The sequence below is a fragment of the Mauremys reevesii genome, linkage group 27 (genome assembly GCF_016161935.1).
Source record: "Mauremys reevesii isolate NIE-2019 linkage group 27, ASM1616193v1, whole genome shotgun sequence".
In the NCBI taxonomy this organism is placed as follows: domain Eukaryota; kingdom Metazoa; phylum Chordata; order Testudines; family Geoemydidae; genus Mauremys; species Mauremys reevesii.
In genome coordinates, this window is record NC_052649.1 from 2399690 (window position 1) to 2416596 (window position 16907).

The 16907-nt window shown below is 63.0% G+C and overlaps 1 protein-coding gene across 6 annotated transcripts in view; it reads left to right on the forward strand.

Annotated features, from left to right (window-relative positions):
- HDAC5 (histone deacetylase 5) overlaps positions 1–16907 on the forward strand; it is a 104155-nt gene that overhangs the window by 85570 nt on the left and 1678 nt on the right. For all 6 annotated transcript variants that reach the window (XM_039516619.1, XM_039516620.1, XM_039516623.1 and 3 more), the window contains 12 exons: positions 473–606; positions 1866–1986; positions 2838–2887; positions 2986–3093; positions 4905–4960; positions 6294–6381; positions 8635–8754; positions 9334–9431; positions 10362–10480; positions 11643–11776; positions 13722–13806; positions 14249–14402. In XM_039516619.1, coding sequence (XP_039372553.1) covers positions 473–606; positions 1866–1986; positions 2838–2887; positions 2986–3093; positions 4905–4960; positions 6294–6381; positions 8635–8754; positions 9334–9431; positions 10362–10480; positions 11643–11776; positions 13722–13806; positions 14249–14402 — 1267 coding nt within the window. The remainder of the gene's footprint in view (positions 1–472; positions 607–1865; positions 1987–2837; positions 2888–2985; positions 3094–4904; positions 4961–6293; positions 6382–8634; positions 8755–9333; positions 9432–10361; positions 10481–11642; positions 11777–13721; positions 13807–14248; positions 14403–16907) is intronic.

Consider the following 16907-nt stretch of genomic DNA (forward strand, 5'->3'; position numbering starts at 1 on the left):
AGCTCGCCTCCAACGCCTCCCCTCAGCGCGCCGCGTGCTTGCTTCCCCCCCCAGCTCCCAGCGCTTGCGTCGGCTCGGCTGGGAGGGACGGGGGAGGAGGTGGGGCGGGGATTTGGGGAAGGGGTCCAACAGGGGCAGGGAGGGGGCGGAGTTGGGGCAGGGACTTTGGGGAAGGGATTGGGATGGGGGCGCGGAAAGGGTGAAGTCAGGGCGGGGGCGGGGGGCGGCGCCGGGGAAAGTTGGCGCCTCTGGCGGGGAATGAACCCCGGGGCCTCTGCTTCCCAACGCACGTGGTGATACGGCCCAGCTCCATTGGCCAAGTGCAGCTCTGCTCCCAGCCACCACGCCACGTAGGGCGGGTCACACCCGCCCGCTGCCCCCAGGGCTGCCCCCCAGCCAGAGGGGTCTTGCCGCCCTGGGGTTCCTGCCGTCCAGCCCGTACTTCCTGTCCCCTCCCTCGTCTCTCCCCCAGGCGTGATCTACGACACGTTCATGCTAAAGCACCAGTGTATGTGCGGGAACACTAACATTCACCCAGAGCATGCTGGGAGAATCCAGAGCATCTGGTCCAGGCTCCAGGAGACCGGCTTGCTGAGCAAGTGCGAGGTGAGGATCCCAGGGGGGAGGCTGGGGGAACGTGGGGGCTCAGGCGGCAGCAATCGGGGGTTGAAAGCGTCATGCAGAAAGCGTCAAGGGACCATGAGTGGCTGAGGCCTTGGGTTACTGTTCCACCTCAGAGATTGCAACCGCGGCACCCTGGCACCGTCTCCTGCGTCTCCACTGCAGAGGTAGCTCCGGTGATCGGCACCCGCCCGCGCGTGAGCAGCCTCGGGGCAGCGACCTGGCCAAGTCACGGGGCCCTCGCTGGCTCTGTGTTCCCCGGGTGTGTCGCTGGGACTTCTGGGGGCACAGTCCCCGGTTCTTGGGGCTGCCCTGCACTGAGCCGCTCTGTGATTCTTCCCCGGTGCCTTGTGGGAGAACTCGTGTGTCCGTCTGGGCCTGTGGGGGGGCTTGCGGGATGACTGGAGGACTCAGCGTGCAAAGAATTTAGCCTGCGTTCTCGCTGCCAAGTGAGGCTGCCGGCCCGATTGAAAGCTCTGAGCCCCAGCTCTGCCAGCCCCACCAGATCCGGGCGAGAGGGTTTGGGGTGTGGCCGCGGGCAGTGCCTTTCCTAGCGCAAGAGACTTGGGTGGGGACGGACCCTCCCCAGCTTCATCCAGCCCGGCCAGCTGCCCGCTAGAGGTGTCAGTAAGATCGGATTACCCCCACGTGGAGCAGCCTGCCCTGCAAAGGGGGCGGGGAGCAATAACCCACTGAAAACCCCCCCGCCCCTCCCAGCCTAGGGGTATGGTGGGGTGGGGGCGTGGCTGGACTGTTCTGTGCTGCTGCTCTTCTCTGCTGCCCAGGGCCCGTAGGGGGCGATAGGAAGTGCCGTATAGGTTCAAGCAGCTCTGGGGTGGCTCCGAATTACTGCCGGGGCTGGAGAGGGCTCTGCATGGCCTCTGAATACAGGGAGCACACCCACTGCAGCCCTGCCCCACGGGAAGGGATCCCAGCCTGCTGCGTGGATCCCCACGGGGCTGACTGGTCCCCAGCACCAGAGCTAAATGCCTCCTGGCTGAAGCATCCACGATCCAGCCGCCCCCTGGCTGCAGCTCACTCCCTTCAGAACCAGGGTTGTCACCTCTGAGGTGCGAAAACCCAGGACCCCCGGGCTGATCCTGCGCCCCTCAAAGGGGGCAGCTGGCCGTGTGCCCCGAGCACCTAGACAGGTTTCTCAGCCCAGCTACCTCCATAAAGCGACGCTCCTGGGACTGTCTGGCCAGGCCCGGCCCCACTCACCCCGCTCTCTCGCTCTCTGCTAGCGGATCCGGGGCAGGAAAGCGACGCTGGATGAAATCCAGACGGTCCATTCGGAGCATCACACGTTGCTGTACGGAACCAGCCCCCTCAACCGGCAGAAACTCGACAGCAAGAAGCTGCTAGGTAGGCGGCCCCGGCGGTGCCCCGTCTGGGTGATTTAGGGCCCTGCCCGCTCCCACCAAGTCCCTGGGCGTTGAGCTGTTGGCTACGGCGGGAGGCGGAGGGGGTTGTTCATGCTCCCTGCCTAGTGTGTGGGGCGGGGGCAACGTTTTCTTCACGGTGGCTGCGTTTTTTTTAATCTAGCAGAGGCAGCACTGCCTAATGGTTAGAGCAGGGACCGAGGAGTCAGGACTCCTGGGTTCTTTTCCTGGCTCTGAGAAGGGAGCGAGGCCTGTTGGTTAGAGCGGGGGACACAGGGAGTCAGGACTCTTGGGTTGTTTTCCTGGCTCTGGGAAGGCAGCGAGGGCTATTGGTTAGGGCGGCGGGAGGGGGGACTGGGAGTCAGGACTCCTGGGTTCTATTGCTGGCTCAGGGAGGGGAGTGCATCATAGGGGTTAGAGCAGGGGGGCGTCTGAGAGTCAGGGGGACTGGGTTCTTTTCCTGGGTCTGGGAGGGGAGTGTTCCCTATGGGTTAGAGCAGGGGCATTGGGTTCTTTTACTGGCTCTGAAAGAGAGGGTGACCCGGGGGGCAGAGTGGGGGTTGGGGACCCTTTCTGCTACGGTGACCGATTGGATGTTGGACTCACTAGACCAAGTCCAGTCCGTTGCTACGGCGGCAGCTGCTGGGACACAACCTCAGTGGGCCCGGTGGGGAGATGTGTCATGGCAACTCCTACGCCCCTGTGTCCAGATCCCCCCCATTTTTACCTCTTCCCAGTCCAGATCTCGAGGGGCGGGGTGAGGGGGACCGTGCCCTCCCCAGGCAGGGGCGTGGGCTCTTGGCTGTCTGTCACTGCTCCCTCTGCTCTGCCCAGGTCCCATCAGCCAGAAGATGTATGCGGTCCTGCCCTGCGGCGGCATCGGGGTGAGTAGCTCCTCAGGGGCGGGGCTAGGGGCTCGGGGGGGCTCTGTGCCACGCCCCCAGGGCGGCCCCGGTAACGGCCCGGCTTGCTTTCTGGGCAGGTGGACAGCGACACGGTGTGGAACGAGATGCACTCGTCCAGCGCCGTCCGCATGGCCGTGGGCTGCTTGGTGGAGTTAGCCTTCAAGGTGGCCTCGGGAGAGCTCAAGGTGAGACCCCCGCGTGCAGCCAGGGGTTTGGGGGCGCTCTGTCACGTCTCCCTCTAGTGGCGGAGCATGGCCACTGCAACGGCCTCCGGCTGTCTGATATTTGCCATACTGTAGCACCTAGGGGCCCAAGTCAGGGTGCTAGGTGCTGTCCGCATGCGGAACAAAAAGACTGTCCCTGTCCCCAGGGGCTTGCCGTAGCTCCGGGAGTAGGGGATTGGGATTTTGGTGCTGGGGGTCCCGAATTCACATGGAGCTGGTTCATATAGAGGATAACAACCTACTGCTGCTAGCAACTCAGGGAGTTCCGGGAAGAGAGCTATGCAGTGGAGATGGGTTCTCACTGATCCGTGTAGGGGGCCATCAGAAGGAGTTAAGGGGGGTGCAGAGCACTCCCCCAACACTCTCCCTCCTCCTTGACGGCAGCAGAGAGCTCCACATCCCTGCCCCAACCTGCTTTAAACCCTGCGCCGCCCATTCCCCCTTGGGGCTCCAGCAGGGCGGGATGCAGATGTTGGTGGGGGTCACCCCAGGGAGAACACTCCGGGGCCAGTTGCCGTGTCAGAGGAACCATACAGCAAGTGGCCTTGCCTGCGTCGGAGTCTCCTGCGTGGTCTTGCTGATGCCGCTGGGATCTGGCCAACCTGCCCCCATGACCCTGCCCATCCCACCCTTGGGATTCTGGCTGTGGTGGCAGCGGAGAAACGGGGTGGCAAAGGACAGGCTCCCTCGAACGCAGTCACTCGTGTATTTGCGTCCGGCCTGCTGGCACAGGATTATTCATTGCCGGGAGTCAGGGAGAATCAGGAACGGGGCTGTGTCAAAGTGGTGTCTCAGGGTTCGGTCCCGTCCAGCTCAAACGCAGCGGGTTTGATCAGAGCTGTCTCTATCAGCTGGCTGCTGCTGCGCTCCCCTTTCCCCCTGGAACCAATAGACAGGGACCCAGCCTGGGACGGGAGGTGCCAATATTCCCATGGCACGGAGCACGCGGGGGCGTCTCCCGCCTGCGATCATGGAACCCGCCCGTGGCAGCAATTGCTCACCTGGGAAGGGAATTCCAGGAAGAGGCACCTGGGAAAATCAGGCCCTGCATGGTCTTCAGAGCTTCTTTTAACACTGTTCAGCCACTGGAAATGAAGAGGAGTCGCAGCCCCGTGACCAGCCTCTGGGGATCACAGTATCATCTAGGGGTTAGAGCAGGGAGGAGCAGGGCAGCAGCCCGCCCGGGGTCTCGTCTCAGCTTCGGAATGAGGCGTGTAGTCTTGTCGTTAGCGCAAGAGAGCAGGCGGCCGGACTCCTGGGTTCTGTTCCCAGCTCTGCCGCGGATTCGCCGTGTGACCTCGAGCGAGTCCCTTTCCCGCTTCCGAGGCACCGATCTCCCCCCCTGAAAGGCGCTGCTGTTTCTGCAATCCAGCCTCTTCCATGAGCAAGACTCTGAGGATAATGGCGCTGACGGAAGAGGCAGGGTAGAGTGGCGGCTGGGCTAAGAGGAACGGCGGGGGGAGCACCTGCAGTGTCGCTCGAGGGCTTGTTCTGTTGTCGTTTATTGGGTTGGGAGCCCCAGTGACGGACCCAGGCCCCCATTTGTGCCAGGCGCTGTCTCAGCACGGGACAGAAAGCCGGTCCCTGCCCCAAGGCTCTTACAAGCTAAGTGAAAATAGCATCTCTGATCTCATGTCCCCTCCCGACGGTTCCGGCCGGCCCCGGGTCTGGCCCTGCCTTCCCTGAGCGCCGTTAGAACAGGGCGAGGGACCTTCGAACCTGGCTTGCTCGTTTAACACCCCCCCCCCCCGCCTCTCTGGTTGTCTGTGCAGAATGGATTTGCCGTCATCCGGCCCCCGGGGCACCATGCGGAGGAATCCACGGCCATGTAAGTGAGGCCAGGGGAAGGGGACAGTGGCAAAGGGACCGAGAAGGGCTGGCGTCTGCCTAGTTCCAGCCTGGAGTTCTCACCCCATCGGGGGGGAGGGGAGGGCGCTGTCACGTGGCTGGGGGGCTGTTGGGTTCTAACCGAGATCAGTCCCGCGCCAGCCCTGGGATGAGATTTGGGGCGCCCCGCTTGAGATGCCGCCAAGGGACCTGGTACTCAGGAAGTGCTGGGCACCGGCCCTCTGACTGCCAGCCCCTTTGACGGTGTCCTGAGCGGCGCACTCAGAATCCCTCTTTGCCCGGCTCCAGCACGATTCAGCAAAGGGGCTAGGACCTGATTTGGTCTCATCTCTACCAGCCAGGCTAGATCCATTCTGTCCCGGGGGATCTGCGGGGGCCCCTACGTCTCCAGGGGATCATCACGGGGGGGTGGCGGCTGGCATGGCCCCTCCCTCGGGACCGAGGTGCAGGAATAAGAAGGGACCCCTGCCAGTGTCACGGTAGAAGCCGTCCAGTCCTTGTCTGGGCAATGGATGAACCTGGGGTAGCAGCAGCTGTGTTTAAATGAGAGGTGGGGGCTCAAGCTACACATCTGGGTCTGGATTCACTCCTGTCCTGGCCAATTTGTCCCACCTGCTGAGAATTCCTGTGGGGTGAGGGCCCATCAGCTGGCACAGGGGGTAGGGTGGAGCAGCTGCTGATTCGACCTTGGCTTACGACACCTCGGCAGCTGGTATAAGTTAGAGCAGCCCGTGAGCTGCTCTAAGTGATGGCAAGAGGCGGAGACCAGTGCCGAGGCACTCAGGAAACCCTGCAGGTGAAGCTGGTCCCCTGCACTGAGCTGAGGGATGTTGGCGCAGAAGAGAATCAGGGCTTGGCTCTAGTTCTAGCAGCTGGGGCTCTAGGCCGCTTTCTCTGTCCAGTGCGGACAGGGAGTCTGTTCTGGGGCCTGTCCCAGCCCAGGATGTCACCGACCCTCCCTCTACCCCGCACACCCAGTCCCCAACCCCCTAGCTGGTTGTGGGAGCAGTTCTGTGACATGAATCTTGGTGGGGGGGGGCTGTCTCCCCAGCCATCATTCCCGGAGCGCCGCCCTGCTGCCGGCTTTTACCCACCAGGCCCCGTCGCTCTGTCCGGAGCAGGATGAGAGGACGCTTGGTGCCAGAGCTGCCCCGGTGGCGTGGCGCTGAGCCGGCGGAGAGGTGGGGGGCACAGACAGCAGAGGAGCCCTAGCGTAGATGCAGACAGATCAGTGGGGCCAGTTCCCTGCTGCCCTGGCTCTCGCGCTGGCTAGGAAGCGGTAACCCCATCTCTCTCCTCTCCTGCCTCCTCAGGGGCTTCTGCTTCTTCAACTCCGTCGCCATCGCTGCCAAACTGCTCCAGCAGAAGCTCAGCGTCGGCAAGATCCTCATTGTGGACTGGGTAAGGAAGGCGGCCAGGCCAGCCAGAACGTACCTGCCGTTGGCTGCGAACCAGATTCCTGCTCCCCTTGCAGGGGCTGGGTCCTTCTCTCTCCAGCCAGCCCCGCAAGAGAAAAAAAAAATCCCCCCCTTCGGCTTGCCTTTGCCCCGCGTGATGGAGAACGAAGCGGGTTGCGGGGTTGACAGTGTGGATGCGGCTCTGCTGGCAAAGCTGTGGCCAGCGTAACTTATCCCTGCAGTTTTGCTGGCGTAGCTGCGTCCACACTAAGGTCTCTAGCCAGCACAGCTGTGTCAATCGGGCCTCACGCCTCTTCCCGCCCCCGATTGCCGTGATTATGCCAGCAAAGGGGTTTAGTGCAGACGCGGCCATGGCTAGGTCCGGTCAGTCCTCTCCCCGATCCCCTAGCTACCCCGAGGTCAGAACTAGGGCGCCTGGGGTGAGACAGCTGACGAGTTACCTCTCGGGGTGGCACCGCACCTTGCTTTGCAGTGAAGACCCAGCCCCTGGCCTGGTGCGATCCCACAGCCAGGTTTTGTCCATTCGGGTGTGATATTTTTTTGTGTGTGTCCTGACGCGGGGATACCAGAGCAGCCCCCAGCGTGGGCGCAGTTCGGTTGGTATCACGGTGCTCCTGGGGGAACAGCTGTACCGGCCGCAGCGTGCCCACACTCGGGGGCCTGCCCCTCACCATCTCCCCCTGGCTAAAGCCGGACAGCTGCTGTGTGTAGACGAGCCCGGAGGTGTGTGGACAGGATGAGGCGGCCAAGTCCCTAACTAAGAACTTTTCTCTGAAGCCTTCTCCCTTGTGCTGTTCTGTGCCCATCCCAAGCCCTGGTTTGGTTCGAACCCTGGCTATAAAACCCCACCTCCTCTCAGTCCAGCCAGGCCAGATGTCTCCAGTCGGCCAGACGCTGTCCTCATTTTACACGCACACGTGGCTTTCCCTTTGCAGGTGGTAACAGCCAACTCCCTGTTCTCTGTACCGCTCACATCAGCAATGCTTTCCCCTCCCCCTCTCCCCATGGGGATGAGGGGTTTGGGGTGCAGGAGGGGGCTCCAGGATGGGTGCCCTGGAGGCCGAGGGATTCGGAAAGTGGGAGAGGGCTGCAGGTTGAGGCAGGGGGGAGGGGGGAGGGCTCTGGGCTGGCGGTGCAGGCTCTGGGGTGGAGCTGGGGAGGAGGGGTTTGGAGTGCAGGGGGGCTCCAGGTTTGGGGGGGCTCAGGGCTGGGACAGGGGGTTGGGGTGCAGGCTTACCTCGGGCGGCTCCCGGTTAGCGATGCAGCGCGGGGGCTAAAGCAGGCTGCCTGCCTGTCCTGGGTCATCGCACTGCGCCCCGGAAGGCTCCTAGGCAGGAGGCGCCACGGTGCACGCGGTTCTCGACCTCAGGCACCGCCCCCCCAGCTCCCATTGGCGAGTTCCTGGCCAATGGGAGTGCGGAGCCGGTGCTTGGGGCAGGGGCAATGCGCAGAGCCCAGTGGCGCCCCTGCCTAGGAGCCGGACCTGCTGGCCACTTCTGAGGCACCGCCGACTGGTCTTTTAAGGGCTGGTCTTACCGGAGCCACCAGGGTCCCTTCTCGACCGGGTGTTCCGGGTGAAAACCAGACACCTCGTCACCCTAACTGACATGGCCATCAAAACCACGAGGCCCTCGGCTAAATAAACCCAGGAGGTTCGCTGCACTAGACTGACGTGGAAAGCAAAGCATGTGGCAAAAGAATCCCCGTAGCGGCTTTCTCTTTCCACTCCCATCCCCACCCAACCCCCCTCCTCTGGCCCCCGCCAGCTCCCCCCTCCTGGTACGAAGATGTTTGCGGGGAGGGCTAAGAACGCAGGTTGCAGGAGTGAGTAGCTGCGCCGAGGTCACCGACTGTTCCCAAGGGCGGCTGCAGCCAGGGCACGTGCGGCTGCGTTTGTGTGCACGGTGCCTGCCATCATTAGCCTCCAGAGTTAACGCCCCACAGAGACAAAAGGGGTCTCTGGTCACGGCCGCTGCCCTACACCGTGGCCTCATCGGGAAGGTTGAAGGGCTGGAAAGTCGCTCGCTGTTTCCCGCGGAAGCAGGTTCAGAGCTTGCTACTGGGGCATTGGGTATAGCCATTGGGCACCCCTGCCATAAAGAGTCAGCTGGAGGGAGGGTGGCTGCTGGGATCCGCCGGTCTCTGCGTCAGCACAGGGAGGCCTTTGGCCAGACCCCGACCAGTCCCCCTGTCCCCATCAGCGGGGGAGCCCCCTAACCGGCTGTGCTCCCTGCAGGACATTCACCATGGCAACGGCACCCAGCAAGCCTTCTACAGCGACCCCAACGTGCTGTACATCTCCCTGCACCGCTACGACAACGGCAACTTCTTCCCAGGCAGCGGGGCCCCCGAGGAGGTGAGTGCGAGCCGTACGGGGCCGTACGGAGCTGCCCGCAGGGCCGCGGGGTCTCTGGCCAGGGAGGCCCAGGGCGCGCGGTCTGGAGGGCGTCTCGCTGGGAGGTGACGGGGCTCAGCGCGGGAGCTGGGGCTCTTGTCTGAGGGCCGGTGGGCCCCAGCGAGGGAGCCTGTCCCAAGGCAGGTGGAGGCATCAGGGTGGGGGGTGCAGAGGGGGGGCGGATCTGAGGCAGGACCTATGGAGTGTGGGGCGGCTGTGGGGCCCGTCCGCCCTCAGGGGTGGCGCTGGGATGTGACAGCTCCCAAGGATCTGACCCAAGGGCATTCCCTGCTTGGGGGTTATACAGTGCTGGGGGAAGGGGGAGGATCCTGAACCCCCTTGTAAGGCTCCCTCCGTGATCCCCCGTCCGCTCCCCGAATAGCGAGCGGAGAAGGGGTGTGATCGGAGCGGCTGGGACGGCAGAGCCCTGAGCCGGAAAGCCCCCCCCCCCCCCCGTGCCAGACTCTTCCACAGGGGCGGTGGGGGCTGGGCCCGGCCCACGGATCCAGGCACGTCCTATGCAGGTCTCCTCTCTTGCAGGTTGGCAGCGGGATGGGGGTGGGGTACAACGTCAACATAGCCTGGACGGGCGGAGTGGACCCCCCCATCGGCGATGTGGAGTACCTGGCCGCGTTCAGGTAGGGCTCCCCCAGGGGGCACCGCCGGCTCCTCTCCACGGCTGGGGTCCCCGCCGGGTGACAGCTTGGGCTGGAGCACAGGCCTTTGCCTCAGCGCCCTGCTAGCAGGTAGCGCCGTAGCCTCGGCCGAGAGGAAGGAGAGACGGGCCCTGCCACTGACTCTCTGGGTGTCCTTGGGCCTCCATCCATCTGGGGCGGGGGGGACATCCAGGAGGGGCTGGTGCTGGGAAGAGGTTTGGGGCTAATAGGACTGGAGTGACACTGACTCCAGTTGGGCCAGGCCAGGGCAGCATGACTGCAGCCACAGTGGACAGCGCTAGCAGCAGCAGTGGCGTCTCTCTGCCCTTTGAGAAGCATTATCCCCATTTCACAGAGGGGGAAACTGAGGCCCGGAGCAGGGCAGTGACTTGCTCAAGGTCGGCCCGCAGGCCAGTGTCAGAGCAGGGACTAGAACCCAGGAGTCCTGCGGGCCCATCCTGTTACCCTCCTGCCTGTTCTGGCTGCAGCATCTCCGTGTGCCATGGATGCGTAGGTCTCCCTAGGGTGTGAGGCCCTGTTGTGGGGAAGGGGGCCTGCAGAGAGCCCTCCCTACGGCTGGGGTGAGCAGCTGGGGGAGGGGGCTGGGGAATGCTTAATCTCTTGGGCCCAGAAAGTGCTTTTGTTTTGCTGTGGGGAGTCAGGCACGGAGGGGGGGGGGATCCCAGGGCAGAAGAGGGGCAGAGACAGGGGTTCCCAGGAGCCCAGGGCAGGACGGGCTCAGGGGGAGGAGGAGGGCAAGGGAGAGGGTTGCCCGGGACAGGCCATGCCCCCCGGCAGGTGCTGAGAGGTTCCGTGCCCTCTCGCTGGCCAGGGAGCCGGTCTCCCAGCCCCGGGTGACTCAGCCGAGGGTTGCTCTGCCGGGGGCCTCACTCGCGGTCTCCCCTCCCCCAGGACGGTGGTGATGCCAATAGCCAACGAGTTCTCCCCGGACGTGGTCCTGGTCTCTGCCGGCTTCGACGCAGTCGAGGGACACCTGTCTCCCCTGGGCGGCTACTCCGTCACGGCGAAATGTGAGAGCGGGGCCGGCGTTTGGGGGCCAGTGGGGCTGCCCCGTGGGGGTCGAGGGCCGGCGTTTGGAGGCAGGCAGGGCTGCCCCGTGGGGGTCGAGGGCCTGTGTTTGGGGGCCACTGGGGCTGCCCCGTGGGGGTCGAGGGCCTGTGTTTGGGAGCCGTCTGGGTTGCCCCGTGGGGGTCGAGGGCCTGTGTTTGGGAGCCGTCTGGGTTGCCCCGTGGGGGTCGAGGGCCTGTGTTTGGGAGCCGTCTGGGTTGCCCCATGGGGAATGGGGCAAGGGGCAGCGTTTGGGGTCGTGGCTTGGAGCAGAGACACGAGAACCATGAAAATTGCAGGCGGAGGGAATCGCGTCAGGCTGCACCCAGCCTGCTCCCGGGGCCGGGTCCCCGCAGCGTCTCTCACCAGCCCATTTGTCCATGACCCAAGTGCTGGTTCCCCAGGCGGGAAAGCCCCTGGGGGTGAAACTCCCCGGGCAGAGGGTTGACACAGGGTCCGGGCGCCACTCGCTCCCACTTCATCTTCCAGGTTCGGTGGCTCGGGAGCGCTGAAGGGGGAGCTCTGATTCCCAGGCCTGGCCTGGGGATGGATGTCGGAGCCAGGTGGGGGCGGGAGCCACCCCAGGTCAGGCTCTTCTCCTGCTGCGTTAGCCCTGGGTGGCTCTACGCGCTAGGACCCAGCAGCTCCAGGGCCTCTGACCTGGGCCGCACCCGGTTCTCCTGAGCTCCCTGCAGGCCCCCGTAGCAGTGGTGCTAATACAGAGAGAAGTGCTCTAGGCACCATGCGCCCAAAGGTTTAACACACCACAGGGTGGGGTTCCCCGGGCTGTACCCCTGGCTGCGCCCCCACCTGGCTTTCCTGGGTGACTGGGGGAGGAGAGTCACTGCCCTGCTCTGTGCCTCAGTTTCCCCATCTGTGAAATGGGGGTTTAATCCCCTGACAAAGCACTTTGCAATCCCCAAGTTGTGAGCAACGGTTAGTCTGTCTGTCTCCATGCATACAGGTATACCTGCCTGCCTGCCTGTCTGGCTGTCTCTTTATCCCCATGCCTACGCCTCTCTCTCACTGGCCCCTGTTATCCCAGTGCCCCCGGGTGCTGCAGGACTCTGCTAGGGGAGGGTCTTGTCCCACACTGAGCACGGCAGTTTCTCCCCCTCCCTGTAGGTTTCGGGCACCTGACCAAGCAGCTGATGAAGCTGGCCGGTGGGCGCGTGGTGCTGGCTTTGGAGGGGGGTCACGACCTGACCGCCATCTGCGACGCCTCAGAAGCCTGTGTCTCCGCCCTGCTTGGCGTGGAGGTCAGTGGAGTTCCCGCCCGGCGCAGCCCACGCGGGCGCATCTCTGGGCCTCAGTTTCCCCTCCCACCTGCTGTTTAGCCCGCAAGCGCTTCTGGGCTGGGACTGTGTGTTACTGTATCTGGGCCGCACCTGGGCTGGGCCGGGCCGCGAGGTGCTAATGGGATACAGACAATAAATATGATTATTAATTGATATCATTTAGTAGCTGCATTGCAGCAGCGCCTGGGAGCCCCACTCGCAGGGCCTCCATTGTGCAAACAAAACAAAGCAACGGTCACTGCCCCAAAGACCTGACTGCAATACAGGGGAGAGTGAGCCCCAGACTGGGCCCGAAAGCCCCCGAGATTTCACCCACTGCACTCAGCAGGACTTCGGCCCCTGCTCCGAACGGCTTCTTACTGTTACTGCAGGGGTTCCTACGAGCCCCCAGTGGGCCGGGTGCTAGGCTCTGCACAGACGTGCTTAAGTGCTGTCCTGACCGGAGACGGATTTAATCGCGCGCTTAAGTGCGTTGCTGAATGGGAGCTGAAATCAGCGCTGATCGAGCTTTACTGATTAAAATCCAATCCTGCCGTGTCTAACAATCGGCTAGACGTACCCTGGGTGGCTTGGGATTCTTTTCTGCCTTTCTCTGAGGCTTCAGAGGCAGGACACTGAACTGGGGGTGGGTGGAGGGGACAGAGAAGCCTCTTGCTAGATGCCTGTCTGGGGTGTTTTGCGCACATGCTCAGGGTCACCCTGACCCCCAGATTTGGGGCCAGGAAGGATTTCCCCCCTGCTCAGATTGGCAGGGACTTGGAGGCAGGGTTCACCTCTCTCTGCAGCGCGGGGTGTGGATTACAGGCTGGGATCCTCTGGGCATCTCTCACCTGATCAGTTCCCTGCCATCAGCAGCCCCTTAGGTCTCTCCAGCTCCCTGCCTGCTGTTGGCACGTAAGAGTTTAGCCTCTCGAGGGCGGGTTTGATCTAACGAAAGTCTTAATACAGGGGCGTCTGGGTGAAAGATAACGGCCTGTGCTGGTTCCAGTCTGGCCATAAAACCTCTGTGAAAGTTGTAGTGATCCCAGCTCAGCCAGGTAACAGACCAGGAACCGTGAAACTGACTAGAAACAAGCGTGAAACTGACTATCACCGTGGCCAGGGAGGGAAGTAGGAAAAAGAGAACAGACCGCAGAGCCGGCCAGGAGACTGGCGCTATAAACCCCTCCCAGTGTGTTCCCAAGGGAAGGGGGCATTTGGGAACAGGGCCGGCTCCAGCCAGCAGCTCAGCAAGCAGGTGCTTGGGGCGGCCAAGGGGAAGGGGCGGCACGTCGGGCTCTTTGGTGGCAGTTCAGCGGCGGGTCCCTCTCGGAGGGAAAAACCTGCTGCCGAAGAAGAAAGCGGCGCGGTGCAGCCGCCGCCGATCACCATCGCGGCTTTTCTTTTTTTTTCCCGCCGCTTGGGGCGGCAAAACCCCTGGAGCCGGCCCTGCTTGGGAAGGGCATTTGCTTTTCAAAATAAATTAAGTATGGTCCTGATCCTGCAGTTGAAGTGCACAGGCGGGTCCCATCTGCCTCTAAGGAGCCCTTGCCCCCACCCCCGAACCCGCCGCCCGCGCAAGGGGCGAGGTTTTCAGAAGTGCTCGGCATGAGCCTCGCTCCGCTCCCGGCAAAGTTGCTGGTAAAACTCCCATTGATTTCAACAGGAGCAAACTGAGGCCAATCGGAAAAGCCCTCCCTAGGGGGGATGCCATCGTGTGGATCAAGGGCCCAGCGCAGCCCTGGGGGTGGGCCCCATCTTATTACTTTTCTGTGACGATGTCACTGTATAATAATCATGTGGGAAGGGGGGAGCACCTCGGGGGAAGTGGAATTGAAGGAAGCAAGGGTGGGGAGGGGGAGGATGCAGAATATGCCCCCGACTCGTTCTGAGACTCTCTTCTCTCCCCACCCCCCTTCTCTCCCAGCTGGACCCCCTGGATCAAGCTCTCCTGCAGCAAAAGCCAAATGTAAATGCCGTGGCCACGCTGGAGAAGGTTATTGAAATCCAGAGTCAGTGGGGCGGGGGGGGGAGGGGCAGCTCAGGGCGCTGGGTCTGGGGAGGGGTTGGGGAATCCCCTCAGTTGATGCCCTTTGGTTTCACCTCCGGTCAAAAGTTCAGACGGGGATAGGAAAAGCGAGTCCTGGATGTGCTGGGGGTGGGAGAAGGGTCATAGGATGAGGAGGCTTTAGCTGTCCTCCCAGCAGGGGGCACTGTAGGGGGTGGGGCAGGAGCGCTGGCTGTGGGGGGAGCTCCCAGCTACGCCAGCCCCAGCCTCTCCCAGCAGGGGGCGCTGTAGGGAGGAGGGCAGGAACATTGGCTGTGGGGGGAGCTCCCAGCTACGCCAGCCCCAGCCTCTCCCAGCAGGAGGCGCTGTAGGGGGGTGGGGCAGGGGGAGGGTTGTCCCAGTGGGGTAATCAGGCACCCCTAATAACTCCCTCCCGGGGCCTGCAGGCAAACACTGGAGCTCTGTGAAGCGCTGTGCCTCGGTGGTCAGCTGTTCCTTGCTGGAGGCGCAGAAGGGAGAAGCCGAGGAGGCAGAGACAGTAAGTGCCATGGCATCGCTCTCGGTCGATGCCGAACAAGGAAGCACAGACTGCAGCCCCAGGTACGGCCACACCCCCCCGCAGCACCCGCGGCCTTTGTGCGTCCTCGGCAGCCTGGATGTATTGTACCTTGTTGCTTACGGTTCGGATTAGCCTCCTGGCTTGTATCCCCGCAATACGGGCCCGAGCGCGGTCCTCGGCTGGCTCTTTGAGCCGCGCTCTGGGAGCATTTTTGTTGGAGGCGGACTTGAGTCTGGGTCTCGATCTGGCTCTAAACTTCCCAGTGGCAGAGGGATAGAGCGCCAAGCCTCCGCCAGCCAAACAGCAGGCCCTTGAGCTAAAGGACAATTTCCATCAGCCCATATCTGTACAGGGCCTATGACACAGAATTGATCCATTCTGCACCCATCCAGCAGAGGGCAGTGGTGCAGAACTGATCAATCCGGCCAACGTGCTGCCGTGTGAACCTTCCGAAACATCCCACAGAACCTCTAAAGCTGCACCTGCTGCTGCTGCTTCATTGCCCAGCGCGGCGCGTGCCGAGGGATTCGCGTTTGCAGGTGAAATTCACCCTGGGCAGGGTGTCACTGGGACAGTGTCTCCCGCTGGCACCTCATTTCTCCTTTGCACGCCCTGGCTTGTGAGACAGCTTGTCCCCCTCCACCACCTTTCGCTCGCCCACTGACGCCACCTGGGCAAGTCTCGGCCCAGGGCGTAGGCGCTGACTTCCCTGCTTTCCCCTGGGTGCTCGACCCCACCTCTGCCCCTGGCCCCGCCCCCACTCCACCCCTTCCATGAGGCCCCGCCCCCACCCTGCCTCTTCCCACCCTTGCCCTGCCCCCATTCCAACCCCTTCCCCAAAGTCTCCGCCCTCTCCCTGCCCCTATTCCAAGTCCTTCCCCAAATCCCAGCCCCGCCTCCTTCCCTGAGCGCGCCGGGTTCCCGCTCCTCCCCCTCCCTCCGGGAGCGTGCTAACGCCACCAAACAGCTGTTTGGCAGCGGCTGGGCGGAAACGCTGGGAGGTAGGCGGAGGAGCGGGGATGCGGCATGCTCAGGGGAGGAGGAGGGGCCGGGGGTGAGGGGAGCTTGGCTGCCAGTGTGTGCAGAGCACCCACTAAATTTTCCCCGTGAGTGCTCCAGCCCCGGCGCACCCACGGAGTCGGCGCCTATGGCCCAGGGTAGCTGTGTTTTGGAAAAGTGAATCCGTGGGGTCTGTTGTCCTCCTGCCGTGGATTCAGGCTGAGCTCCTGCCCGCTCGCATTGCTAGTGAGCAATAACACGCCGCAGAGGAAAGACCCCGGTGCCCCAAAACCACGAGCAAAACTCCTCTGGTCTTTGGCGGAGCCGGGATGGTGGGAAACAGGTCCCAGCAACCAAACACTGCGGGGTCTGATCTGCTGCGGCGTGGCTGGGCCCAAGGCCCTACGTGTTGGGGGAGACGGGGGGGACAGGGGATCATGGGCCATGTTCTCCTGCCCGCTCGCAGGACGGAAAGCAGCAGGAAGCGAAGTGGTACCATGGCGAGGCTCAACACACCCATCCTCTGCCCCTTTTCTCGCCCCACCTGCCTCGCGTGTAAGGGGGCGAGCAGGCAGGGGGCTCAGAGGGAGAATCAGCCCCAGTTTCAGTCACCGTGCAGCCCCCCAGGCACAGAGGCAGGGCAGGGATTGATGCTGGCGGAGCTCTGGCCGGAGCTCAGCTCAAGTGCCGCAAAGCTCAGCTTTCCTTGGCTGCATTTGGACGGACTCTGGCGAAATCAGGAGCTAATCCCCAGTGCGTGAAGTCTCCCTGCACCTGGCACGTCTCCTTATTTGTATTCCTGTAGCACCGACGAGCCCTGTGGCGCTAGGCGCTGTACGCCAGAGGTGAAAGTAAGGCGGTCCGGTGTACACAGCCGACCGTGCTGGCGGGGGCAGCTTCCCCAGGCCGGCAATTTAAAAGGGCCCTGGGCAGCAGCCAGAGCCCCTGGCCCTTTAAATCTCCTCCGGAGCCCTGCTGCTGGAGCCCTGGGGTAGCGGCCCCGAGCCCCAGGGCTCTGGCGGTGATTTAAAGGCCCCGCCCCTTCCTGTTGAGGCCACGCCCCTCTTCGTTTAGGACCCGCCCCCCTGCTCAAGACCCCGGCCCTGTGTACTGGTAAGTCCCTTACGTTACTTTCACCCCTGCTGTACACATATGGTACACAGACCGTCCCTGTCCCCAAAGAGCATGCGATCGCTAGGACCAGACAGACACAGGGACAGTCAGCCAATACAGATACTTAGCCCCACCCTCACTCCTTTGCTAGAGGGACACATTTTCCAGCATGTGGGGGGCTGAGCTATTTGGAAAACTCAGTCATCTGCGTCACCCCTGGAGTTACAGGGTGATGAGGCCTTTTGAGAATCAGGCTTTTATTTAGGTACCTAAACGGGAGCTGGGTTCTTCGGACGGTCCGGGCTCCGATTGCGTGCGCTGAATGCCAGGGACCATCTGTCCCTGGAACACAACCTGAGATCAGGCCGCCTGCCTAATATCAAGGCCTCCCATACCCCGCCCCATACTAACAGCTGGCGTCTCTCTCTTTGCCC